This window comes from Seriola dumerili, unplaced genomic scaffold, assembly GCF_002260705.1.
Source record: "Seriola dumerili isolate Sdu_G_001 unplaced genomic scaffold, Sdu_1.0 BDQW01000242.1, whole genome shotgun sequence".
NCBI lineage: Eukaryota > Metazoa > Chordata > Actinopteri > Carangiformes > Carangidae > Seriola > Seriola dumerili.
In genome coordinates this window covers 1,549,825-1,576,711 of record NW_019174497.1, presented here as the reverse complement: position 1 = coordinate 1,576,711, position 26,887 = coordinate 1,549,825, and the positions used below count along the sequence as shown (strand labels likewise).

General features: G+C 43.8%; 1 protein-coding gene across 1 annotated transcript in view; it reads right to left on the bottom strand.

The window, feature by feature from the left end:
* Positions 1-1,677: 1,677 nt before the first annotated feature.
* reln (reelin) overlaps positions 1,678-26,887 on the bottom strand; it is a 92,243-nt gene continuing 67,033 nt past the window's right edge. Inside the window, exons 22-65 of the mRNA XM_022756229.1 lie at positions 26,007-26,119; positions 24,015-24,152; positions 23,645-23,831; positions 22,652-22,857; positions 22,347-22,518; positions 21,877-22,083; positions 21,505-21,740; positions 21,203-21,360; positions 20,892-21,099; positions 20,700-20,776; positions 20,019-20,177; positions 19,685-19,879; positions 18,374-18,647; positions 18,126-18,266; positions 17,828-18,005; positions 17,641-17,725; positions 17,340-17,522; positions 16,917-17,085; positions 16,618-16,723; positions 16,273-16,499; positions 15,901-16,124; positions 15,331-15,481; positions 14,964-15,222; positions 14,520-14,769; positions 14,152-14,320; positions 13,784-13,924; positions 13,032-13,209; positions 12,016-12,209; positions 11,668-11,918; positions 11,408-11,562; positions 11,071-11,285; positions 10,679-10,856; positions 10,393-10,568; positions 10,177-10,283; positions 9,849-10,091; positions 9,565-9,740; positions 9,394-9,467; positions 8,685-8,846; positions 8,364-8,521; positions 7,966-8,185; positions 7,621-7,818; positions 7,009-7,107; positions 4,844-4,849; positions 1,678-3,092 (exon numbers count right to left, since the gene is read on the bottom strand). Coding sequence (XP_022611950.1) covers positions 2,996-3,092; positions 4,844-4,849; positions 7,009-7,107; positions 7,621-7,818; positions 7,966-8,185; positions 8,364-8,521; positions 8,685-8,846; positions 9,394-9,467; positions 9,565-9,740; positions 9,849-10,091; positions 10,177-10,283; positions 10,393-10,568; positions 10,679-10,856; positions 11,071-11,285; positions 11,408-11,562; positions 11,668-11,918; positions 12,016-12,209; positions 13,032-13,209; positions 13,784-13,924; positions 14,152-14,320; positions 14,520-14,769; positions 14,964-15,222; positions 15,331-15,481; positions 15,901-16,124; positions 16,273-16,499; positions 16,618-16,723; positions 16,917-17,085; positions 17,340-17,522; positions 17,641-17,725; positions 17,828-18,005; positions 18,126-18,266; positions 18,374-18,647; positions 19,685-19,879; positions 20,019-20,177; positions 20,700-20,776; positions 20,892-21,099; positions 21,203-21,360; positions 21,505-21,740; positions 21,877-22,083; positions 22,347-22,518; positions 22,652-22,857; positions 23,645-23,831; positions 24,015-24,152; positions 26,007-26,119 — 7,500 coding nt within the window. The 3' untranslated portion in view covers positions 1,678-2,995. The remainder of the gene's footprint in view (positions 3,093-4,843; positions 4,850-7,008; positions 7,108-7,620; positions 7,819-7,965; positions 8,186-8,363; positions 8,522-8,684; positions 8,847-9,393; positions 9,468-9,564; positions 9,741-9,848; positions 10,092-10,176; positions 10,284-10,392; positions 10,569-10,678; positions 10,857-11,070; positions 11,286-11,407; positions 11,563-11,667; positions 11,919-12,015; positions 12,210-13,031; positions 13,210-13,783; positions 13,925-14,151; positions 14,321-14,519; positions 14,770-14,963; positions 15,223-15,330; positions 15,482-15,900; positions 16,125-16,272; positions 16,500-16,617; positions 16,724-16,916; positions 17,086-17,339; positions 17,523-17,640; positions 17,726-17,827; positions 18,006-18,125; positions 18,267-18,373; positions 18,648-19,684; positions 19,880-20,018; positions 20,178-20,699; positions 20,777-20,891; positions 21,100-21,202; positions 21,361-21,504; positions 21,741-21,876; positions 22,084-22,346; positions 22,519-22,651; positions 22,858-23,644; positions 23,832-24,014; positions 24,153-26,006; positions 26,120-26,887) is intronic.

Here is a 26,887-nt window from a genome sequence, read left to right as displayed (position 1 = left end):
CGCAAGGCTTAGTAATGTCAATGACTGAACTTACTGAATTTCTGTGGCTCTTTCACTACCATTCTTGCAAGGAGGAAAAACATGAAACTGAAAGATGACAAGCGGTAAAAGATGACTAAGTGACTTTACATGTCAATATATTAATCAGGGGAGTACTACAGAGCTTGTGAAATGGTTATATGAAGTCTTTTGTGACTCTGGATGAGCTTTGTCCAGTCTGAAATAATTACTCAAGTGATGTGACCTGATGTTGGATTGTAGACATTGTGTTTATGTAGTTGTATAATCAGAAGTTTTGGAACTAGTGATTTTAGAGCTTGACCTATACTGTTTTTATTAATCTCTCTGAACTTAAGTGATGGTTAATACTAAATTACTGATGTACTCCTTAAATTTAGTGATTTTATTTTAACATTTAACATTTTAGGTCATGCCAATAAAATACCACATGCCTCTCTCCTCCTTGCAGGCTGAACATGTTGCAGGTCCTGCATGTTTCTGTGCTGTGGTTCTACCTTCTCCTCCCCTCGCTGCTATGCGACAACCTGCTCTGCTACTACAGCCCCATCCTGGAGAAGGAGGAAACGGTGCAGCTCATTGTGACAGAGTGCCCTCCTAGTGAGCTTTGCTTCAAGGCAGATGGTCGCTACGGCAATCACAGTGCCCTGTCGGCTAGGGGCTGCATGGCAGAGAAGGACTGCAACCAGGTGCACAAAATCCGCCTCAGAGGAACTGTCTACATCATGAGCTACGCCTGCTGTGACAAGCCGTACTGTAACTCCTGCCTGGCCGTCAAAGCCAATCTCCTCTCCATCACTGTAACACTTGTCACTGTGGCTGTGATGGTTGGCAGCTTGTGACCAAAGACTCCTGGTGTGCTATCTTATGAGCATTTTTAATTTCATGTCAAGGGGTGACGATGTGCATATGGGTCAAGACCAAGGCATCTCTGCAGCCTCAGCATGGAGTAATGATGAAGGCCTGTAGTAGTGTGTTGTGAACGCCCAGTCTGAAGACACTTGGGTATGCACCAAGGCGATGGCAGAGATTTCACCACATTTTTTAAAAACATTTTAGTAACAAGCATCTGTTTTTATAATGTCTATCAAATAAATATTTGAAATTATATATTTGTATTTTTATACTTTTCTCTCCCCCTCGCACAACATGCACCAGACAAGGCTGGCAATTCTGGCTATTCTGTATTTTTCTTATTGTCAACACAATTCACAAAAAAGACCAAAACCAACAATCAACTGATCCTCCAAACAAGTGGTGTCTGTGTTTCCTTATCTTGGTATAAATCATTCCTCTGTGCCATGGAGCTCCATTGTTGTCCAAAAACTAATGAAATCACATAAGCGAACCACACTGGTGCACCAGCTGATATGTTCCCTTATCACAACAAACAAAGGCACTGCAATTTATTGAATCAGTCCCACATTCACCATCCTGGTGCTGTAACTGATCCCCAGCAGATGATGTACATCTTTGGCAGGATTCAGTGCGCTTAGAGGAGTGCAACAGACGAAAGGGAAGTTGGAAAGTAAAAGGGAGGCTTGTTGACAATAAGAAAAGTAAATAGACAAATGCCAGGTTTGTCTTTTAATAATGAAAGAGAGCATTTGAAGCAATGTGTACAGTATGAGGTTTGGACAGTTCTTTATTTCCCTTTTATAAGGCTGCTGGGTCTCCCCATAGTGGATATACATATATATACAGGAGATTGCTATACTGGAGTTACACTGAGGGCAGAGGGTCCATATTACACAGACTTCAAAAAACAACACTAATAGAGCCTCACCTCCAGGTATCAGAAATCAGCAGAGAGATAGAGAGAGAGAGAGAGATAGAGATAGAGAGAGAGAGAGAGAGAGAGGGGAATGGAAAGGGGGGAAACAGCACAAGAGAAGAGGTATGAGAGGGAAGAGGGGAGATGATGCAGTCTGAGAGCCTGACTCAACTGCCTAATAACTTAACACTAAAAAATAACATACAGATTTCACGCACAGTGCATCTTAAATAGGTTACGTGAAGAACCATTTACCATAAATATCTGTATTTTCGGGAACCAACATATATAAAAAATGATTTAAAAAAAAACAAAAATTATTGTTCAGTCTTTATTTTTTTCTTATTTTCTCCTTTTCCCATCGTGCAAATCATTCTTTCATTCCTTCTTGCTGTGGAGGCCGGGCTTCATCTGCCCAGCCCACATCCATTCCAGATAAATGAGGAAAAGGAAACAGAACCCAGCAACCCCCCTCCCTTCCCCCCTTAAAAGCATATGAATTAGTAGAAAACAAACAAACAAATGAACAGAACACCACAGTCAACTCATCACAAAAAGAACCCACAGACACACAGAACAGCAAGAACACAGTACTTTTTTTTTTTTCTTCTTCATCACCGTTATTCCTCTTAATGGTCAGTATCATCATCGTGGTCTTTCTCCTGGCGTACTGGTTGGCGGCAGTGGAGTGGTCCTCCCCCTCCGGCGGCTCAGTGGAACTGGGAGGCAACTCTCCAATCGGCTGGTCAGTTCAGCAGTGATATATTATCTCTCAATTTCACAGTGTGGTAGGAAAAGCAGGGTGAGGAGAGGGAGGAGGAGTGATGGGGAGGTAAGCCAGAGGGAGGGATATCGCAGGTGGGAACAGGAATCAGAGGAACCACAGCAACAATTAGAAAACAACTAGAAACCCCCGACTGTCCATGGAAAAAAAGTAAACAAAATGGCCGCTTCACTCCTTCTGAGTTTCATTCCCGCCGACCCGTGTGGTTGGGAAAGCCTTGATTGGCTGGCGTAAACTGATCGGATGGCCCGTGTTTCTAGCAGACAGTAGGGAGATATGGGTGAGGGAAGTCTAAGGCTGACTGGAATCCACCGGTGGATGGGACTCAACAGGGCGATATGTCGTCAGGAGAAAAAGGATGTGCGTGGCAGGTCGATGTGTGATTGGCAGGTCAGAGGGCGAATCCCTTCTGCTTGGGTTTAGGCACGCTGTCGCAGTGCCCGCCTCTTGCGGCTGTAGTAGTGACGCACACCGGTCTGTCTGGCAAAGTTCATCATGTAGTTTTGTTTACGGGTGCTGCAGGGATACAAAAGACGGTGAAAGAGGGAGGGAAAGAGGAGTGTGAACATTAGTGACCGAGAAAAGGACACTAAAAATCCACACATTCCCATGCACACACTCGGATCCATGCACACAAACACGCAAACAGTCATATGCAGCTTTCGTACTCTCTCACATCCGGGTTCATGCTGGCTTTTTTTTTTTTATCATGTTTCAGCTATAACCTCAAACACTCAACACCTGTATGGGTCTTATGGCTCAGAGAATGGATGGTGCTACTCTACACAACTAGATTTGTTTATGTTCTCCACAAATGAGAGGCACCTAGACAGCGAACATGGTGGTAGAACTAGCTACATGTATTCAATGGCAGACCAAATGTCACAGGACAAGACATGGGACACAATTTACAAACACACCATTACAAATACTAGGGAGGAACTCTGACACTGAGTGTTTGAGGTCAGAGTTAACAGCCATCACTTGGAGACAAGAAAAGTAACTAAACCAAGGCCATAAAAGTGCGGGGTTATGAGCAGAGAAGGGGTGGTTTTGAAACTAGAAAACATAGAAAAAAGCTGCGGAAGATTGCTCTTGCTTAGCCTGTTCAATGCCTCTTCCATCCAGCAGGGCGGTGCCAGTGAGCCAGGAGTGCAGCCAGGGCAGGCAGGGGCCTCTGCGAAGCAGGGGGAATAAGGACGGTGGGGGAGGGGGTGGGGATGGTGTGCGCGTGTGTGATGGCTGTGAAGGTGGAACTGTGAAGGTGGATGGCAGGGATGGCTGGTTAACTGCTTATGTTTGTGCGTGTGTGTGTTTCTGACTTATGGTCAGAAATCGGAGGGACAGCGAGGAGGGAGCTCCTGGCTCAGAGTCATGTGTTGTTGTCCTCATACAGACAGACAGCCATGAGTGGAAAAAGGATGGAGAGCTGTCGCAACAGTCGGTCCACAAAGCCATGCAAGGAGCTGGATGGAGGAGGTTAGTTGGATGATGGCCAAATATGCCCTCATTTGTAATCAATGGTGCAAGATGCCCTGCATTGCAACTGATGTTGATGTATGAATGGGAAAAAGAAGCCCCGTTTGTGCTTGGGCTTGAGTGAGATACATCCTGGACCCACAAACAGTCATCTGTTTCACGTAGGATCACTGAATTGTATGTGTCGGCTTGTAAAGTAGCAGCTAGGTCAAGAACACTAGAACAGCCTGTAGCAGAGGTAGTAGCCAGAACAAAACAAACAGAAACAGCTATAGTGATGGATTACATCACACATATACACACAAACACAGTACCACTGACATTCGTGAAAAAATGCCCCAAGGACTGTGTAAACTGCACATTCGAAATCAAAGCCATTTCACAGGAATCTGTTCTCATCTGGTGACATTGTGTTGAACTGTTTTAGGGGATGTGATGTCATAAATCAAATTTGACAAATAACAAATGTGCCACCACCTGTCAGAATTTCACTACTCTTGTTATATTGTGAATGTAGTTTTGTTTTCTGCCCTGAGAGCTGTCTCTTAAGCTATTTGTGTTGGATCATTTTATCAGCGAGCTTCCACCTGGGCACTGTGAGCAGCTGGTCGGCTTGTTGACCTGCCTGGTGCTCGAGATAAGGCCAGGGCATGGAGATGACTGTGGTGATAATGAGGAGGGGTGTTTCAGTGAAATCGAGGGAGGATGTGCGTAGTGTAAGAGGGAGAAGAAAGGGCTGGGAGGAGGGTGAGGGAGGGGCTGCATTCAGGAAGAGGCGGATAACTTACCTGACACTACAGCCATGCCAGAGGGAGCAGAATACAGAAGAGAGCAGAGGTTAGAGCGCGAGAGGGGAGAGGCAGGAGGAGGGGACTGCTGTCTCGCAGAAAGGTCTGGGGGGGTAGGAGCCCCGGCCTGGGGAGGCAGGGGCCCAAAGTGGGGAGAAGGGAGAAGAGAGGAGAGGTAGAAAGATAGTCAGAGTTTCAAAGAAGAAGTGATTGTTAGTGGGAAGACAGAGACAATGAGGAAAAAAGAGAATATGAAAGAAGAATGAAAAGCAGAAGAGTAGTTGGTGAAGAGTGAGTGATAGACAGCAAAGAAAAGTAACAAAGATGAAGAGAAGGTGAGAAAAAAACACAGGTAGAGGTGAAGACAGAGACCAAGATATATAGCAGTAATCCATCCGTTGTATGCCAGAATGGGAAAAGAAAGAGAGAGAGAGGGAAAGAGATTTGAGGAAGGAAAGACAGAAAGAAGGAAGAAAGTAAGGAAAGGAGGAGGAGGAGGAGGAGGAGGAGGAGGAGGAGGATGATGATGATGATGACGTAAGGTAGGATACAATGCGGCACAGGCAGAGGAGTGAGCATGACCACATGATCAAAGACGTCAGTGACATTAAGCAGCAGGGAGGAAAGGCACGTGGCACAAAAGAAAAGATTGAGCAGGAGTAGGAGTGACAGGAAGAATGTGTGAAGGAGTGGAGGAGTGGTGAACAGAGAGAAATAAACAACAGAGCAAAGTGTGAGGATCACGGTTACTCTTTTCAGCAGACACTGTTGAAAACCGTGCAGGTGCGAGGGAGGGAGTGGGACAGGTCACGGCCACGTAGACCAGGGACAGCTCAGGTTAGGCATAGATGTATGTTTATGTGTGTTTGTGTGTGTGTGTGTGTGTGTGTGTGTGTGTGTGCACGCGACTGTGCATGAAATATCAGAGTGCCTTACATGACTGTTGTATGCAGCATTTGAAATGCATTGGGTATGCATCTAAATGAACAATAAGCACCCACATCACAGGGAACATTGCTCTGATACCCACAGCAACATGCAGAGAATGCATTCAAAATGCTTGATGATATTGCCATGTTAAGAATATGCTAGCTGAGTATAGACCATCTTCATGATATCTTCAGTGCCCTGCAGAATCTCCAGTTTTGCCTCTTTTAATCTCTATATGAAAGCTGGAACTGACTTGCCCGTGGAGAAAATGTTTATTGACGCAGGCTACAGACTAAACATGAATGTAAAAAGGAGGAAAAAAGAAAGAGAGAAACAATCAATGAATCAGTGCAGAGTGTTTGCAAGTTCCATCAAATCAAATTTAAGAATCTGTAAGAACATTTTTATTCCCTGTAGAAAGAAATCTCGGACAACGTTTGCATGAAATGGATGTGAAAAAACACAAAACCAAACGCTGACTTCACAGTAGAACAAGGACACATTGTCAGAGATGTGAAGCCACCATCAGTGTTCTGTATTGTATATGATCCTGGTTCAGCGTTCTCTGCCACGCCTTATAATGGCCACAAGGGCAACTCGCAGATGGGCTAACTACAAATGGGTGAATACTGTAAATGGGTAAGTGAATGGGTGCTTCACATCTAATGAGTGCTTCGGCAAAAAAACAAATGGCAACATTTTGAACAATGTTGGAATTTATGACCTCAGTTGTTTAATTTAACTCTCTCTAAGATATTTTAAGGTTATTCATGTGACATGATTTAAAACATATTAACACCATTTAGTCATTTCAAAGGAAAAATACATAAATTCTTGACAAATTGTATTTCTGGGAGATGCATGGGTTCTACAAGACACTGAAAATATGACGATTTGACAGCAGGAGTTGATCTGTCGTACACAGAACAGCCATCCACAAACAGAACCCTCCACAAGCACACTGCAGGCATTTTTCTACTCTGCTTGCCATCAGAAGCTGTGATGAGCATTTATAACAAGTGAGTGCTGATAGGTTTTGTTGTAGGAGGTAAGCAGCACGCATGTAGACGTGCTTACATTATTTCTATGCGTATACTGTATCTCTGTGTTTGTGAGGAGTAGAGGGGATCATTTTTACAGGTGAGTCTGAGGCAGAGGTAGAGACAGGGGCAGATCAGGGCTCTGTTGGGGGCCAGTCTGGGGGGCCGGGGGCTGGCTGGGAATTGGGTACTCACAGAACTACTTCCACATGGTCCAACGCCCACTGGTCATGTCCTGCACCATCGTGACGCGGCTGCCACCATCGCAGCATCACCCCTTTAACCCTCGCCTCTCTGGAGAGACCATGGAAACATTGTAGGGTCAGCAAAGGTCAACACATATGTCAGTGGTTATACTGTTGTAGCTTCAAAGCAGCCTAATAAAGTTTTCCACACTGGTTTACACAGTAGTACTTACTAATAAGGCACCCTTTATAAAAGCTGTAAATGAAAACTTTGAAAACAGATTTATGGATCAGTTATAAGCCATTACTAGGAGCAACCGTTGGGTTTCCATGTTGTGAAAAATCTCTCTGTGGTGTTTATCCTCCTCCAGGGTGACACTTTGTCATTTTAGCTAGCTGGTTTGTTCATCAGGAAAACCCCCTCCAATGGGCTGTTTGACTACTTCCTTTCTGGGAAAATTATTATCCATTATCCATTACCCTTTATTAATGATTTACTAACATTTATACACTAATAGTAAAACATTTACTGATGTTTAAATGCCAACTTAAAAGCCTTTATAAAGGGTGCCTCATTAGATGACTGTACAATTTAAACTGAGTGTCTCTATGCATCACTCACAGTGGAATGTTGTAGGAGACTCTCTGCGCCTTTATGAAGTCTTTGGGCTGGTGCTGGGCAATTACATGCCAGCTGACTCCATTGTTGACACTGTACTGCAGCAGCACGGCTCTGTCTACTGTATCGGCCTGATCCAGAGCTATGTTACAGCTGTCTGTCTGTGCCACACTGCCAATCTGCAGCACAAACATGATCTTACTGCAAGGAGACAGAGAAGGAAGGCAAAGGAGAGGTTAAAGAAATAAAACACTAAACTTGATATGACAGATAATTTGCCATAGCTGCGAGGAAGGCAGGTGTTTACATAATTAGTTTATGTACAGTATGTTTTGGTTGTACCTGTACCTGGCTCTAGTGAGGTCCAGCGGTTTAGTAACTGCCTGCCTCATCTTACAGCCATTGAAGTAGAGTGAGTCTCCGTGGGCATGCGGTGACAGCTGCCCACAGCCGCTGCCTACTCCGCCACCCTGGATCAGCTGCCAGCTCTCCTGAGACACGCTGCCGGACTCAAAGTTGTCCTTGATTGAGCTGGGCAGGTCGCTGCTGGAGAGGGAGCAGTCGTCACCTGTTCAGGTGAGAAGAGGGGAGGTGATGAAACTGGGAGAATGAAGATTACACTCTTTGTGAAGTAAGAGCATAAACACAAAAATACCCCAATCCAACATCTTTGCTGAAAAGTATAAACGATAAAACAGTGTGTGTGTATTTAGCAGTTTGAATGTAATACGCTGTTTGTGGCCCACCATGGTGTCCCTCATCACAGATGCAGACCACTCCACTTGTACAGTAGCCGTGGCCGCTGCAGAGCCCCGGGCAGGCCTCTCCAATATAAACATGGTCCACTCCCCAGCTCTGCCGCTCTCCTGTTCCCTCCTTCTGAATCCAGCGGAACTGGGTAGCCCTGGAAACATACAACAAATCATAAAAGGCACTGCAACAGAACTGTAACTGTTGCCCATTATTCTGCACATCTGTGTAAATATATGAATTGAGACAAAACAAAAATGAGACAAGAGCTCCGATATGTTCCACTGCTGACCAAGGAACTAAGTATGTGCTCCTACCCTGAGGAGACATGGTCTGGCAGCTGGACAGTGACCCTTGTCCATGCTGAGCTGTTGACTGGACTGTAGATTGTGGACTCATGGAACTGGAAAGGGGAGCAGCCCACGTTGTTGACTGACGAGGGGAGGCACTCTGACTGTACCAGCTGCCACGAGTCAGACCTAATGGGAAAGACTGAGATCTGAAAACAGTCCGTGCAAAATGCATCCGATGAACAAAATAAACATGTCAAGTAATCTTGAACCGGTAATATTCCTAAAATGGTAATAATCTTTACACAGACTGAAGCTATTGCTGTTTGATTCTGACATTTAACATTGATAAGGTCATGTCATGGCACCGCCTGCTCTGACTGGTTGTCAGGTCAGCTATGTGTATCATTCAGGTCTATGATCCCAGACTGTTGGTTACAAAGACAACAGCTCGTCAGTCAGTCGATGGGTATTTCCATCACGGCTGTAAAAATATTTCTGCATTAGCTACAATTTGGCTGTTAACCACTGTATTGGAAAGAGAGACCATCAAATAACAAAATGAGGCTTGACAGTATATTGCAGGCATTTGTTTTATCACTGTGTGAAAGTGTTTTCATCAACCCACAATCACTGGAGGCAGTGGACACAAGCTGTGAACAAAATAATGACATGTTATCACGTTTTAAGTGAATATAGCAAACTTTAAGTATGCCTCTCCTTGTTTTTTTTTTACCTTGCGTCCTTCCTGTACTGCAGCAGGACAGAATGATGGTCTTCACAGGTGTCTGCCTCACACCCAACAACGATCTGCAACAGGGAGAGAGGTATTAAGAACTGAAGCCACAGTGTCCAAGACAAATGACAGTTGTTAATTAACTTACGTCGCCCTCTGGCAGTACTGTACCTTGAATTGTAGAACATAGCCAGGCTGCACTATGAGCTCTCGAGTGGCCAGGATGTTGTGTGTCCTGTCTTGGTTCTTGTTTGGCCAATACAAGTGGAATGATGGGTTTCCACAGAAGCCAGCTGTGCGTACAGCATTAGGGTAGAAACTCCAGCTTTCCTCATGAGAAACACCCTCTGGTGAAAGGCAAAGAAACAAACCAGAAGAGGCGGAAAAATCACAATGATTTCCAAAATATTAATTTAGTTGTTGGGCATTGATTACATCAGCACAGACAAACTCACCATCATCAAAGGTGTCAAGCAGGGTTGATGGGTTGATGTCTGAGCCCCCCACCAAGATGTTATCTATAGCCCACTGGGCTCTTTCCAGGCTGGGGGTGGCCAGGCCAGAGGAAATGGTAAATGGCTGCCACCAACGCAGGCGAGTGGCATTGGTCAGAGCTCCCTCTGGGAGAACAATGTAGTCTCTCCTCACTGACACATACTTTAGATAGTCCATCTCATGCAACAGCGTCCAGGAAACACCTGAGGAACCAATATTGACAGAATGAGAAAATGAAAGAAAAAAGAAAAAGACGATTAAAAATAAAAATGCATGTTGTTAGTCCACCTCCATCAGTAGAGTAATCCAGCAGCACTCCCTCTCTGCGACATGTTGGACGATGGCACATGGTCATGTTATCTTCACTTCCAATCCTGGCCCAGTACTCCACAAACCTATCCAAAAAGCATGCAGTTTATAATGCATTGTATTTAAAGCACAATATTTAAAGCCAGGTAGAAAATGCCTGTGTCTGGGAATGTCCAACAGAAGTTGAGTACTGACTTGGCTCCACGGAGGTCCAGATCAGCAGTGACAGCCTGTCTTGCATCAGCCCCTCCAAAGTACAGGGCAGTCCCCTCTACTAACACACCGCAGTCTGTACAGGGCCTGCCGCCCTCCAGCACCTGCCACTGAGGTCCTGCTGCCCCTTCCCAGTCAAAACGCTCCTTCAGAGATGCCTACAGAAAAACAGCACAGAATCTAAATCATGGATATCTCAAACAGATAACATCTAATCATCATTTTCTGCGTTTGACACTAGAATATACATAAAAACTGATCAATCCACCTTAAGAGCAGTGCTGGCGTAGCAGTTTGGTCCAGTGAATCCTGGGTCGCAGAGACAGCGTTGATCCAGACAATCCCCATGTCCCCCACAGTGGCTGTCACATGCTGGCCCGATGTAAAAGTTCTCCACACCCCACTGAATATCTGAGTGCTGCTGGAAAAAACGGAACCGCACCGCACTGAGGAACAGACAGGACAGGTTAGTCAAACAACACTGCATGCCATTTTCATGTTTTATATGACAGTGGTTTTAATATTTTATATCGTGACAATAATTTGATCTATCAATAATTAAAGTCAAGCATGTAATGGTGGTAACATTAAATATGAAGCAGGACTCTATGTTTTGTCAAAAGCATGTGGAGGTAAATATGAGTAGGCAGGATGACTCACGTGTCAGCAAGGCTGTCAGGCAGGGGATAGACTGCCCTCTTCCAGCCTTCAGCAGGGAAGAAGACTGACGGCTGTGAGACCTGACCGCCACAGCGGGGGTCAGCAGGCAGGCACTGGGGCACCAGGTACTTCCAGGTCACTCCGAAATCAGCTGAGTACTGGACATGAACCTGCCGGTCTGCATGACGTTCTGGCACACTGCAGCCTACTGCAATCTAAATCAACACACGGATATTGATAACATATGGTTATATTACCAAAGTAAATTTACACAACAATGAACTTGTTACATAATGAAAGAACAAATATGTGTTTTTTTTAGGTTTGTTTTAGTTACCTTGAACTGCATGACCCAGCCCTTGTCAGGAATAATATCATGTGTGACAGCATACACCTCTCTCCCATCAGCATTTCCACACACCATCACCCCATCAGGAGAGCCGCAGAAGCGCTGCACGGAGCAGTCCTCTGAGAACAACCAGTGATCACTCACTGAGAATAAAGAGAGAGAGAGAAACATAGAAAGAGAGAAGCAATTATTAGAAACTTGTTTAGTTGTGGCATTGATTTAGGTCCCTGGTCCAATTTTTGATGTACCAATGGGTGTTTCCTCCTGCTCATTCAGTTGACCTATCCTCCCTGCGGTCCCATCAGCAGGAGCTCTCTCGTGGTTGGGCAGTGCCACCCCTCCAAATGTGTCGGATATTTGTGCTCGTGGATCTGAGCCTGCAATAAGGACGTTATCCAGAGCCCAATCACTGTGGTCTGCTCCCTCATGCTGTGGCTGCCACCAACGCACACGCACCCCTTCCTGCCGGGCAGCAGGGGGCAGCAGCACATTCACAAACCTGAACACAGGCAAGAAAGTATCAGATATTCTGGTTCACTGTTCACTCAGTTGTATGCAAGTCGCTATGTCCATGTGTGGCAGGTGAAAAAACTCACCCAGGCTTGGTGTACAGATCATAGAAGATCTCAGTCAGGAGGTGCCAGTTGATTCCTCCATTCAAACTGTACTCCAGAAGCACACCCTGGTTGCGGTTGCTAGGTGGGATCATGCAGCCATACATAAAGTAGAACTGAATGAACTCAGCGTTGGTCAGATTCAGGTCCACTGTCACCAGCTGGCGGCTGCAACTCTGTGCACAGGCACATAAGAGAAATGTCAGTCGGGGGCTCAGCTAGTATAGGCCTGTGATGGATGGATGCCTGTCCATCAGTCTCTGGTCTCTCTTTATATTTCTCTATTAATCATTCCTCTAAAAACAGATCCAAAAGTTTCAAACATGATCTCTAGTTTTCTTTTTTATTACAGACAACATTACCAGAACATAACCAGAATAATAGAACTGACTTACGTATTTATATAGTGGGTAAGGTTTGACCTTTGACAAGACTGATAATTTATGTTGATACAGCCTATTACTAGACCTAAATGACCAGTCTTAAGAGGCCTTTCTGGCAGTGTGTCTTTCCACATTAATATCAGCCTGTCAATAGGTATCCATTTGCAATACAGCCCTACAGTAAGTGCCCCGGGAAAGGTTAAGCTGCACATAAAGGCTGACAGCTACTTACTTAGTGGTCTTTTAGTCAACAGATTAATACTTGAAGCAACATGTTTCAGATGTCGTTAGATGTCTAGCTCTTCAAACTATCTCTGTATCATCTATTTGCCCCAGTACATCAGCTCAGGTCAGTGCTTTTGCAGTCTTTATTGCAGAAGTAAGTTATTCACTCCCTACCTAGTATGAGTATAAGGCTGGTTAATGCATAGCTCATGTTTACATGGAGACATCATGATCCACTGGAGAACAAAATGACCAGAGAATTTCAAAAAAGGAGAAAAGGTGAGAGGAACATGGCATCACATTCCAATCTTATTCTTTCAGTGAAAAAGAAAGAAGGAACAAAGGTGAGAATAAATAAGAATCGAACAATAAATGTAGACGTATACTTACACCACTGAAGTGCAGAGCAGCCCCAGAGGCCACAGCTCCGCACACAGTGCTGAGTTTTCCACCAGTTAATACGTGCCAGTGGCTGAGTGAGGGAGCTCGACTGAAGCTGTCCTTCAGCTGGGAGGGCAGAGGAACCACAGGCTCGTCACAGTACTCTCCACCCCACTCTGGGTCGCACCTAGGAATGACGGTGGAGTCAGACGCACATAATCATATTCAAAGACAAACTGGCCATCAAGTTGAATTTAGTTAGTTGGTTTATTGACTATAATTTTCCAATACAATAAATAAATGGCTTTACATGATCAAATATAAACATAATGTTCAAACAATACAACACAATAAACTACAATTACTGCCTGAGAGTTGTATGTCTACGCCACTCAGACTAGCTACAGGTTACATCCCCAAGAGTCAGATCAAGTATTAACCATTTGTGTAAAACTGTCATAGTGACCTTTACCTTGACCTTTGACCACCAAAATCTAATCAGTTCATCCTTGAGTGAAGTTTCTGCCAAATTTGAAGGGATTCCCTTGGGGAGTTCCAGAGATATTGTGCTCACAAGTATAGCCTTATTCTGATTAATTGATTTGTAGCCGCGTTCTGATTGGTCAATTTGTGACAGAGTTCTGGTTGCTCGGTTTATAGCCTTATTCTGATTGGTGAGTTTGTAGCCACGTTCTGATTGGTTGATTTGCAGCAATCTGTATCAACCAATCAGAATACGGCTACAAATGGCCATTACTTACACACAGGAGCTCTGCTGGCAGCGGCCATGTCCAGAGCACATATCTGGGCAGCCATCTCCGATGTAGAGGTTATCCAGAGCCCAGGTCTGCTGCTTGTCAAAGGGAGCCTGCTGGAACCAACGGAATCTTGTGGCTGGAGACCTAAAGACATAAATTAAAGTCACAGAAGGACCTAAACTGTAAACCCTGACATTGTACTTAGTAATTTGTATCAGACTGTAATGTAGTCTAAATGTTTGCATAGGAGCCACTACAACATGGCTACTTATGGCTACGACTTTTTAAAAATTGGAATATACTGTAGAATCAGGATATGTTATAGGCTACATAAGTGTCCATGTGTCTGAGTAGTACAGGGCAGTGCTGACCTGACATATGATGGTATAGGCAGGGTAACGCGTCCCCACTTGTTGTATGTGTCAGAAACCAGCAGCCTCTGTAGGGTGTAGGAAGAGCAGTCAGGGCTTGTAGGCAAACAGTCTCTGACCACAGGCTGCCAGTTCAGACCCAGATCCAGAGAATACTCCAACTCTACAGCTGCACAGAAAGAAGAGAAAAACTTATTGACAATATGTATAGTCATGAATCTGCAAATAAACATATATGGCTTGACAATCTAAAGCCTAAATGTAGAATGTGAGGACTTCTTTCATGTCAGTATTAATATCTAATTTAAGATGGCAAATCTTTTCATGCAGACTGTAATCACGCTCTATTCTGACTTCTTATTGCTTACAGTAGCAGGAGTTGGTGACAGAGCAGGAGGCAGAAAACTCAAACTGGATGAAGGCATCTTGACCCAAGCTGATGTCAGTGGTAACAGCATAACGAGTGTTGGACTTCTCTATGAATGCAAACGCAGGTCCATCAGAGCCACAAACAGGCATTCGGGTTCCTCCAGGGTGAAGAAGCCATGAGCGACCATCAATTGAAGAGAAATCATCTTCCAGAGGTCCCCAGCCACTGGCACTGCCACCTACCACCACCTAGGAAACAAAAGAGACATTGCATAGTTAATACAAAGAAGGCAGAGAAACTAGGAAACTAAATTCACATGGGATTGGTCAGAGGAATTAAAAAAATGAAAGAATGTTTGCGTGACTGTTTGCATTGACAGAAAATTATTAAAAGCCTTATGTATGTATGGATGGATGGATGAATGGTTCCTATCTTACTGTACCTGGTCAATGACCCATGGACTGTAAAAGTGTCCGTTCTCAGAGGGCTGCCACCAGCGGAGGCGAGTGGAAGGTGTGCGGGCACGCAGCGGGATCTCCAGGGCCACCAAGCGAGCCTGATTACTGCTGTTGCTGAAGAGAAATTCCTGGAGAAGTCCCCAGGTGAGACCTCCGTCCACAGAGAACTGCAGCAAAACAGGCTGGGAGCGAGGGTCTGGAGCTGCCTTACCACAGCCGAGACGCAGGAAGAACTGAACAAACCTACAGAGTACGAGCATTAACACATGAGATCACAACAACAACATTTTGATGGTGTATTTTTATGAAGCTGGTGAGTGATTTTCTTTGTGTGGATAGCAGTAGGTATACCTGGCATTTGACAGGTCCATGTCATTGGTGACCAACATGCGCAGGCCGTCCTCGCTGAAGAACAGGTGGTTCCCGCTTGACATGATACCACACTTCCTGGATGGTTTACCGCCGCTAAGAAGTCTAAAACGCTCAGCATCTACAGCTCCCCCTCAAGTCACAAGTACATACACAAACACACACAAAGAAACCAACAAAACAGTAAACACACAATCATAAATCCATCATATACTGTGGAAAACTGAAGTCTGAATAGAACCTTTATTTACTACACAATGCTCAAAATGACATTATAAAATGCTTTAAAAATATGAATGAAAACATCCGCATTAAGGCATTGTGTACACAACCGCAATAATTCGAACACTAATAACTCTGTAATAATAATAATAATAATAATAATAATAATAATATATTTAAAAAAAAAACAGAATAGGATTTCTGATAATTCTGACTGATCAATAAATACTGCACAGATGGAGATCTATCGAATGCAATAATATATACTGTATACATTCCTTATAAACTACTTCCTGGTGGCTGTTTGTGTGCACCTGCATGTTGGAGTACCTTCAAAGTCCTCCTTGAGGAAGTCGGGGTTGGGGGCGTCAGACACAGAACAGTCAGATCCAGATAAGCCGGGGTCACACACACAGTGGGTGCCACCAACACAGGCCCCGTGGCCATTACACATGTCCTGGCACTGCGGGCCTATGTAGACATTGTCTAGTGCCCATGTTGGAGGAGAAGAACCAGTTGAGAAGAAACCTTGGTACCAACGGAACCTCACAGACCTTTATGGAGGTTAAAATACAAAGATTAGAGAGAGAGAAATAAATAAGTTATCATATTAGCATATCAAAAGATTTAAAAAGTGTCCTCAAAGGTTTCCCCTTGTTTTTCTTTTGCCTATGCACTGTACAGGATGTATCCAGTTCTTACCCACAGAGACGAAGCTTGCCAAAGTGAATAACCTCCCTCCTCCAGCCCTGAGTTGTACCAGGGAAATAGATGCTTGCAGGGTGGAGCTCTGTGGAGCACAGTGAGGACGGCTGTGGCCCACCAGCACACAGGGGCACCAGAAGGTGCCACGTGGCACCAAAGTCCCGTGAGAACTCAAGACGCACTGGGTGGGCAGAGGAGCTCTCAGCTGTGCAGCCCACATTAATCTGGAGACATAAATACACATGACAACAGCAAAGATGATGAACCATAATTTATAATTTATCTTAAATGAGTGAGTATTTTGATTGTTGCTTTGGAAAAGAAGTCATCAAGGCTGTGTACCTCAAACTGGATGATAGTGTTCTCATTTACGTCAATGTCCCTGGTGGTAACAGAGTGCTCTCCAAGCTCACTGGAGACGAACACCAGGGCTGACTCATCCTCCTCCCTGCACCAGTCACACACACAACACACACAGACACACACAGACACACAAACACACACACACACACACACAGACACACACGGGATTGTTTTGCAAATTTTATCATTGTTGGACTCTTAGATGATGTAAAAACTAAATATGCAAAACAAGACACCATCACTGTCAAAATGCAAAGTTAAGTGTTTGTTTTCCATACAGGCCAGTCTTTTGGTAGGGGCAGTAGAGGCCAGTGTTTCCCCCGGGAAAGAACAGCCAGTTGGAATCATTGGGGCCTTCCTCAAAGCTGTCGATCACCACTGGTGGGTTGTGTAAGGAGCTGCCATCAATGATTAGGTCATCTATCACCCACACCTCCTCTTTCTTACCTAAAGGGCATAATATTGTGGAGATCATTACACATTGACCATTGACATGGCCTAAAGATGGTTGTGTGTGTGGGAAAGTGCAAATCTGACCATACAAGTGTTTGGAAAGATGAAAAGAGATAGGTAGAAAGAAAAAGGGAGAGAGAAATTAGGAGGAAGACAGTTCAGGAAAGATGAGATGAAAGAAAAGTAAACAAAGAGAAAAAATGAGATGTAAATAGTTTATTGTACTTTCCCACAGTCTGTCCACTCACCACTGTTGTAAGGCTGCCAGAGTCTGAAGCGGGTGGCATTGGTCTGAGCGCTGGCTGGCAGTGGCAGGTGGAGGAACAGAGTGTCTGTGGAAGCTGGAAAGTAAAACTCGTCCAACAGCAGCCAGCTGATGCCTCCATTCACTGAGTACTGCAGCAGCACGGAGTGGGAGCGCTCTGGGACACCTACAAAAGCCCCAAAGATGAAGCATTACACCAATACTTGAAAAAAACCCACAATCTTAAACACTGTCACATAAAAATACAGCTATACAAAGAAGATAAAAAATGAGTTATGTAGGACCTTTAGTGATGAATTTGAAGGAGAACTGGATATAGAGAGTGTTTGTGCAGTCCAGATCCCTTGACACTATCATTCGCAGACCATCCTGCAAACAGATTGTTGGTGATTGATCTAGATATTTCAAGCAGTGATTTAACAGAATTATTATTGTTCTAGATGTTCTTTGCATAATAGGTAGGACCCCTACCCCTTTGAAGATAAGGGCAGTGCCAGATTTAAGCGGCTCTCCACTCAGAGTTCCCCTCTCTGCTCCATACACCTCAGGCCAGGTCTCCTGCTGCAGGTTCTCATTAAAGTCCTCTCTCAGTACAGATGGCAAAGGTGCCAAAGGCACGCAGTGTGCCCCTCCATAACCCTTGTCACACCTGTGTGAGAAAGGGAGAAAAAGTAATGGTAAGTAACATTAACATGTAGGCAGAAAATAAATGTAAATATGACCAAAGATTAAAATTCATCTTTTGTGCATTAAAGAGAGTTTTACTTACACACAATGTCCGTTGTCACACAGACCATGTCCAGAGCACATCCAGGGGCATCCAGGGGCAAGTAACACGTTATCTAGAGCCCATCCTTCTGCCCCTGGGGTGAAGTGGGTCTGGATCCATCGGAACCGAGTTCTGGGGGAACTGAGGGATTCAACGGCAAGTTACAAAGATAAGTAGGTTGAGGAGTTTCTGCACTTTGAGCAAACACTGCCCACTGATTTTGGGTATAAAAGTTCAAAAACACATACTTAGCAGCACTGGGCAGGTAGACGGTGATCCTTCTCCAGTGTTTGTACTGGGTTGACGTATAGATGGAACTTTGAGTATAACCAGCACAGCCGATAGCTGGGGGCACACACTCTGGCGTGATGAGAGACCAGTGACGACCACAGTCTGTGGAGTACTCCAGCCGCACGCCATGGGAGAAGGAAGTGGACTTACTACATCCCATACTCAGCTCAAACTGCAGGAATGATGAGCCTGACACTTCAAAGTCCCAGCTCTCTGCATACCTTGGCTTCTCTGTAGATACAGTGTGAAGGCAACATTACATTTGTAGGCATTTACTATAACCTGATTATCATATTATAATTAATGTCATTCTCTGTATTTACATTGTTTAATTTCCACATCAGTGCTACACAAAATGAAAAGTGTTCACCAAAAAAACAAAGTTAATACAAGTCCAAATGCAAATGCAAATATGGCCTTGAATGAATACTGTTGAGTTATGTGTGAAATGTGTGCATGTTTCAGCACATATGAGAAAAGCCTCCGAGTAAGACAATCATTACTGTATGTGTTCATAGAGGCACACGGGAGCTTTATGTTTATAGATGTGTTGCCAAATTGCTCTTGCTTTGCACACTTAATGAATGGGCCCAGTTGTAATGTAATATTTGTGCAAAGTAAATCTGCTCACAGCTTGATGCAGGCATAAATAAGAGGCAGGATGTTCAATCAGGTTTGCTCTCATTAATAATGCAGGACCCACTGCACCACAGTAAATGGGCGATTCAATTTCAGTCTGTTGTGTGTGTAATACTGTGATGTCCCCGTACAACCACTTATGTGGTTTGTTTGAGTGTGAGTGTGTGGGGATACACAGTATGTGTGTGTGGTATATCAGATGTGTCTAAGCATGTGTATATATATATATATATATATATATATATATATATACACAGACACACACACACACACACACACACACACACATATATATATATATATATATATATTACCTTTTTTTCCCATCATGCAAAATCAACTGAGCTGTCCTGCTGTTTTGAGGTAACATCCCGCTTTGCATTCATTCACTTCAGCACATTCAGGTGCTCACTACAAATGCAGCAGATTCACTTAAGCAGTCAGGTGTTAAGTGTCTTACTTAGGGACCACTTGACACTGATTGTTGAGGGAGTGTCGAGTTACTCCTTTACTTTCCGTGCACACAATGTACTCGCCATTCTTGGAGTTAAAAATGACAATCCTGTAGCCTTAAACCCTTGTCTCCAAGTGTCTGTGTTTATGAACAGTAATGTGTTTGTGTGACTCACTATCAATGGCCTCAGAGTTGAAGGTAAGTGCTGTGTCCAGAGACAAACAGTCCACAGTCACCTCTCCACCCTGAATGCGGTACCAATTGTGTCTCAGAGGGGTTGTGCCATCAAACTTGTCATGAAAACCTGTTCTGGAGCTGTCATTCATACCAATCAAGACATCATCCAGAGCCCACTGGGCAGAGTGTTTCCCTACAAGGATGGAGAGAAACAAGCAAAAATGAAAAACAAAATTAAAGCTGTGTTATCAAAGAGATACAGTAACATGATATTTTAAAATTATTTTTTATGTACTTTTCTGTAGTATTGTCCGCCCTAATCATGCACTTACCCTGCTGTGGCTGCCACCATCGAAATACCGTGTAGGGGGTTTTGGCTGCAGGTGGCAGCTCAATGGTCACCACTTGGGGCTCCAGGAAGGAACTAAAGTCCAGCTCCCTTAGGAACTGCCACTGGACACCATTGTTGGTAGAAAACTGGACAATGACACCTACAATTACAGAAAGAAGAGCAGGGTAGATAGCACTTTTAGTTGGGAATGAATTTTTCATAGGTACGGATACAGAACAGAGCAGAGTTAGCTGGAAGTAAAAAGAGACAATAGAATCAAATGCAATAGAATCAAATAACAGTCCAGAAATCCTGATTATTACAGACAAGCGGTTTAAAAGGCTGGCAGGGTTTTATCTGACGTTGCAGAAACAGACTCAGACTGAGCCTTCAGCGCTGCTGCAGGCTAGAGATCCACAATCCGCTGACTGATGAAAAGAACAGAACAGACAACGCTAGACTTTGATTCTTCATTAGAAAAAACACTGACGATGACGATCAGATTTGTAGCTACACAACCTTGGCTCGATCACAAGGCTGATCAAAGACACAGAGTGAGAAGGAACAGACGGAAACAAGCCAGATCGGATGTGGAGCCGCTCTCTCCAGATTGCGATGTTAAGGAACAGCCACATGAATGCAGCAGAGGGCCTCAGTACAATAATGCAGTACAAATAATCACCTTCATTGCGGGAGCGAGGCCTGGTGCATGTGGGTCCCAAACTCTTGCTGCCAATGCGGATGTAGAATTGGACCAACCTGTATGTAAACATTAATAACTAAATTTCAGTTTAAACATTAAACAAACATGCAGCAATTTATCTGGTGCCCAGCGCTTACTGATGAGAGATTTATAGTTGTGAATTCCACTCACCGTGTGTTGGTAGTGTCTAGAGGCACTGTGCGTGCTTCTCTCCTCCCGGGGCTACTGAGGTAAAGGGCCTTGCCCTCACCAATGATACCACAGCCCCCTCCAATTTGTCCTCCACTTAGGCTCTGCCAAAGAGGGCTCAGCTTCCCTTCAAAGCCTTCAGTCAGCTCTGTGGGACTGGCTACAGATGGTACACAACTATCCTGCTCCACTATGGAAAAAAAATAAGGAATCATAAGGTGAAACATAAAGACACATGAAAACATTTCTTTCAATTTCATCCCTTTTTCTTTTTCTTCCCTTGGTCCTTGTACCTGTGTATCCCATATCACAGAAACAGACACCAGAGATGCAATCTCCATGTCCCCCACAGTGGTTTGGACAAGGCTCAGAGATGTAGACCCCATCCAAGGAAAAAGCTGGAGCATCTCTGTACACACTGCTCTCCTGGAACCAACGAAAGCGGGTTTTACTGGGAAAAAGAGAGGAAGAGGATTAGGGAATGAGAGAGATACAGCAGACACTTAAACTCCGCTATTCAGCTACTGGTAAAAATTTCCCAAAAAAAAAAAAAAACACTTTGCAGATCCAATTGCATACTTGTTACCATAGCTACCTGGCTGCAACATTGCGTGGTATGACCACAGTGACCCTGGTCCATTGTTCATAGTCTCCAGTGTTGTAGACAGTGGGCTCTCTAAGTTCACGACCGCTGCCCTCACACACCCCTACCCCTGGGGTTCCTGGGTAACAGCCCTCTCTCACCAGGGCCCAAGTGCGACCGGCATCATGGGAGTATTGCAGCAGGACTGGGGCAGAAGCACTGAACTCTGACTCACATCCTATGTTCAACTGGTGTGGGAAACAGTGAAAAGAAAATTAAAGACCAATTTAATTCTGATCAAATAGTACTGTGTGCCTATTTCCCAAAGTGGCACCTTTGAAATCCCCTGTCCCTTTCTAGTTTTTACACTTTCCATGTGCGTACCTTAAACTGAAGGGTGTAGCCAGGACGCAGGGCCAGGTCCCTTGTGACAGCGACCCTATTCCCATCAGAGCGCCCAAACACCATGGCAGAGGGCGTTGGGGCACAGAAGCTGTTGTTGCTTTCCCTCTCCATACCTTCATTGCCCAGCATCAGCCACACACTCATTTGGTTCAGAGGGTAGTCGAAAGCTGGCTTCTCATAAAAGTTCTGTAGAGACGCAAGGCAGGAAAGTTTAGTGAAGTGGTTTGTGTTAACAGGTACCAGTGTCTGTTAGCAGAACATAATTCTCAGAAGATAAATGGATACGCTTCTGCAAAGACTCAAGATTTTATAGATGTTCTATCTCAGTTTGGCTGACACTTTCCATTAGAACAAAAGAAGTAATATCTCAAGATGAAGCTGAAGCTGCTGCACAAGGTCAGAGCACAAATTACAAGTTACAGGAAAAAACCATCAGACTGATCCCTGACCTGTGGTAGAGTAGGGTTGGCCATGGGGATGATGTGTTTCTCCCTCTCTGACAAAATTATGACATCATCAATTGCCCACTGGTCATAGCCCTCCCCAGAGTGAAGAGGCTGCCACCAGCGAAACCTTGTGGAGGGTGTCTTAGAGGCCAAGGGAAGCTCATAGTGGACAAAGCTGAGAGTGGTACAAGAGACAGGTTAGTGACAGTTCTCCTGCAAAATATACAATCATCCCAAACACATCTGATACCCTTTGTGAAAATGTGAAATATCAACCTTCCCCCTTTCTTTTTCCCCAGGTTTCTCACCGCGGTTTGGTGAAGTCAGTGAAGTACATCTCAGCAATGAGACCCCAGCTGATTCCTCCATCATTGCTGTACTGCAGCAGCACTCCTTCCTCCCTGCTGTCCGCCTGGTTACACTCTGCCCAGTCTCCACCCACCCGCAGGTAGAACTGCACAAACTCTGCCCATTCAGTGTCTAGGTCCCAGCTCACCAGCTGCCTCAGCCCAGCCTGACAACAACACACATGTACATTAGTGCATATTAAGTAGATGATAACAACTGACCTGCGGGACAGACTGAACCATGGGTTGGAGGAGATGTTTCAGTTGTACTTTATCTTGGCCAACATCCAATGATCTTTGATTGATGTTCTTTGTATTTTTTTGGCAATACATTCTTTAAATGGAAATTTTGTGTTGCCAATTAGACTAATATTTCTGCGTTTGCTAGCATACTCAAATAAATGTTCCTGCCACAAGTAAGAGAAGCTATTTTCTGGTAACAGCTGCAACAACTACGTCGATGTGTATCAATTTAAAAAAGTGATGAGGCTGCTACGACATATGAGAGGTGCGCAGCTGTCTGGATACTTCCATCCAATCAGATTAAATAAAATCTAGAAGTTTTCAGGATAGAGGTAATTCAGAGGTCAGAAGTCAGCAGTTTTTGGCATTAAAATCTAGGAAGTAATCAGAGAATTCTTACATCCGCCAAGTTTGCAGAATCCTCTAAATTGGTTATTTTAATAACACAAAAATATTTTTACATCTGGAGCTGCATTTGCACCAAGACACAATGATAGCATTCATGTGCCTAATTTTTTTCTTCCGAGTAAGGTCAGAAGTTTATGAAAAAATATGAAAGAGTAAAAAATGCTGCAAACTAGCAATTTTAAGAAATTGTGCCTAGATCCACAGCTGGATCTGGATTTAAACTAAAAATACCCTGATGACTAACAAAAAGACAAAGGACCAAAAACACAGTGTTCTTAAAGACAGCAAGTCTAGTTGTTCTACCTTGCTGAAGTACAGGGACGATCCAGACGAGACCACTCCACAGCCCATGTCAGGGGTGACCACCTCTCCACCAATCACCTCTTGCCATGTGGCCAGCAGTGCATCCTGGGACTCAAAGTCAGAGAGTACACTGGAGGAAAGGGGGGAGGAGGGCTGGCAGTCTGTCCCTGAGAAGCCATCGTCACACCTACGAGAGAATACAGTGGCATAGCTTCTTATTTGTGCTCTGGGTTCATCTATGATTTAATATGGAGCCCGCAAACATCCATCGAAAGATATTTATGGGCCTCCATGCTGAGTGATATTGAAAAAGTAATAAAGAACAACCTCAGGAAGTTTAATGTTTGTGTGAGTGCGTGTGAAGGCTGACCTGCAGTGTCCATGGTCGCACCAGCCATGTCCGTGGCACATGTTTGGACACTGCTGGCCAATGTAGATGTCATCCAGGGCCCACTCATCCTGCTCTCCATAGTAGTTCTGGATCCAACGGAACCGTGTAGCACTGGACCTGAACACAGGTGGGACACACACACACACACACACACACACACACACACACACACACACACACACACATAAATTATTAACCTACATCCACACTATAGATGCTGTTGATACGTCATACAGTAAATGGAAGAAAACTGTTATATACAATTGATAAAAAAAGTAACATAATGTTAAAAATACATTACATAATCTCAGAAATCAAATGACTGACAGTGACTGCTAGCATATCGACCACATCATCATGTTATATTCAGTAATCTACTTCTCTACTAGGGATAGAGATTTGTGGATTTAATGTTCCACCAGGTTAAGATAAACCTGATCACATGTGTGTATGTGTGTTTTCCTATGTTTGTGTGTATGTGTGTGTGAGAGTGTGGGTTTTGCGGTTGTGTGAGATGAATGTCAGAGAGAGGGCAATATCACTGTGACATCATCTCTGTTAAAGGTAGGCTGTGGATGTGAATGCGTGTGCAGTATTGGTACATGTTTGTGTTGGCTGTTTACTGCATGTACAGAAATGAGAAATGGCAGTAGAAGCGTAGATAGTCAGGTATATTCAGCGTTATATAGCAGGGGGCATTTTTGGCCTGCTGCTTCGGTGACCTATATCAACTCAGACCACCTCCTGATTATATAGAGCTAGCCACGACTGTTTTATTATCATTTACTGCCATGACCCTACGACCTCTCATCACACAGTGCAGGAGATTAGATCACCTTTATTTAGGAGCTGGGGAGGAGAATGAAATGGAGGTGGAGGTCACAGTGCTCAGTGTGGAAGGTTTATGTGATTATTTGTGTTGATATATGTGTGAGCTAGAGCTTTAACAGAACATGTATTCCTCACAAAGTGTCTGATACGAAGTGACCGGTTCAGGTGTGCTTGCTCTTTAAACTGAATAATTGCAGTCTTGTTAGTCTAATATATAATAATTACAGTCTTTGTATTGGCACAGGCAGAACACAAATGTAACAGTGCGAGTGGTGTACTAGTGTATCAGTAGCTGTGAGATAAGCAATGCTGGTCAGATTAGCCCAGCTCATACACCTAGTATCAATGTAATGGCAGATCCAGACGTGAAGCGAGAGCTGGAGGAACCTCTCATATCGTTTAGATCCCCTGTTTGGTTGCACTATTTTCCATTAAATTTTCCAATTGCTTAGCATTAGTTAAGCAGTAGTGAACCAAACAGAAAATGTGTGTCAACATTTTTGTGCCCAGGTCACAAAACATTATGTCTAAGAAAATTGTTATATTTAAACACATTTGTGACTGAAACACCCAAGTGAGTCTGGCTAAGAGACAGACCAGAACTCAAACCCTTTTCTTCACAACCACCGTACTATTCCTTCAAGTGTGCATATTTTACAGTTACACAGAGACAAAGCCTTTTGTTTTCTTTTACATTACACACCAGATGTAAATGACCCATGAACCACTTTTTAGTGTTTTTAGTAGCGCTCTGTGCCTCTGGGCATGAGAGAGTGAGTGCATAAAGCATTTTGCATCATAGGAATACAAGAATAGTCAGCACGCGTTAAAAGCCTGGTGTGATGTTTTGCTGGAAAAATGTTGTGCAATGTTAATCACTGTGAACTGCTTTTAAGCAAAGCCTGCTGATTTCTTTCTCTGATTTTTCAGTACAAGTTTGATGTGGAATAGCTTATGTGCCCGTTGTTGTGTATAAGGAATGTGTGTCTATATGTGGATATGCAGCCACTAATAGTAATGTGTGGATGCTTTGTAGTATCATCTTTTGCTTTATGTTCTAAGATCAGAGAACATATTATCCCAAAGAGTGCTTTGAGAATCTTTTCTTCTGTGTTTATTGTACAGAAGTGCAATACTTACCATGTCTTTTGAGGCAGAGACAGAGTGATGCGTCTCCAGTCTTTGAACTCTGATGGGTGGTAGACACTAGGAGCTGTGAACTCCGAGCAGCTTGGCATACCGGGCAGACAGGCCTAGGTCAAGAAAATGAGGGGTTTAATTACAGTACACTTAAGCTTTGCTAAATGTTGATTGCTCAAAATTCTTAAATAACTTTTTTTAAGCTATGATTGTGGATTGTAGCAAAGTTCTTCAAAAACAGCATGATATACTACAGACACCCTAATGCTTTATTAGCCCCACAGTAGATGCATATAAAAGGATAATTCAGGATTACAGTATCTCTGACCTTGAACTCTGGAAGACAAGCAAGGATTAACAGTACAGGACATTCACTGAGTTGCATTCTGCACTTGCCAGATGACTGCATTTTCATGCACATGGGAGAATTAGAGAAAATTCACTGATGGAGGACTCATTACGCCCTATTCAATTCCAAAGGCAATAAAAATCTTGGCAGATACTTTGGTGCCTTATGAATATTTATGAGCCAGTTGTGATCACAGAAAGTCTTTGTTGAATCATGGGAAGATAATCTGCTTGCTGATTCAAGTATTGTCATGTATTTGCTAATAGTAGGATGATAAAAAGTAATTGCGATAATTTCTCATCTGAAACAAAGTGCTACATTTAAGGACTCTCATTATTTACACATTATTTCTAAGGCTGTAATGGGCAAATCAATATTCATGATCATGAATAAATGATAAGTTTCCTTCTCTCTCTCCAGGATGACTTCTACAAGTTTTAGTCATAAACAAAGGTGTGAGTCAGGCTGTTGAAACAAAAGAGGTTGGATGTTAACAATCACTTAATGAGAGGGGAACAAAGGCGAATACATT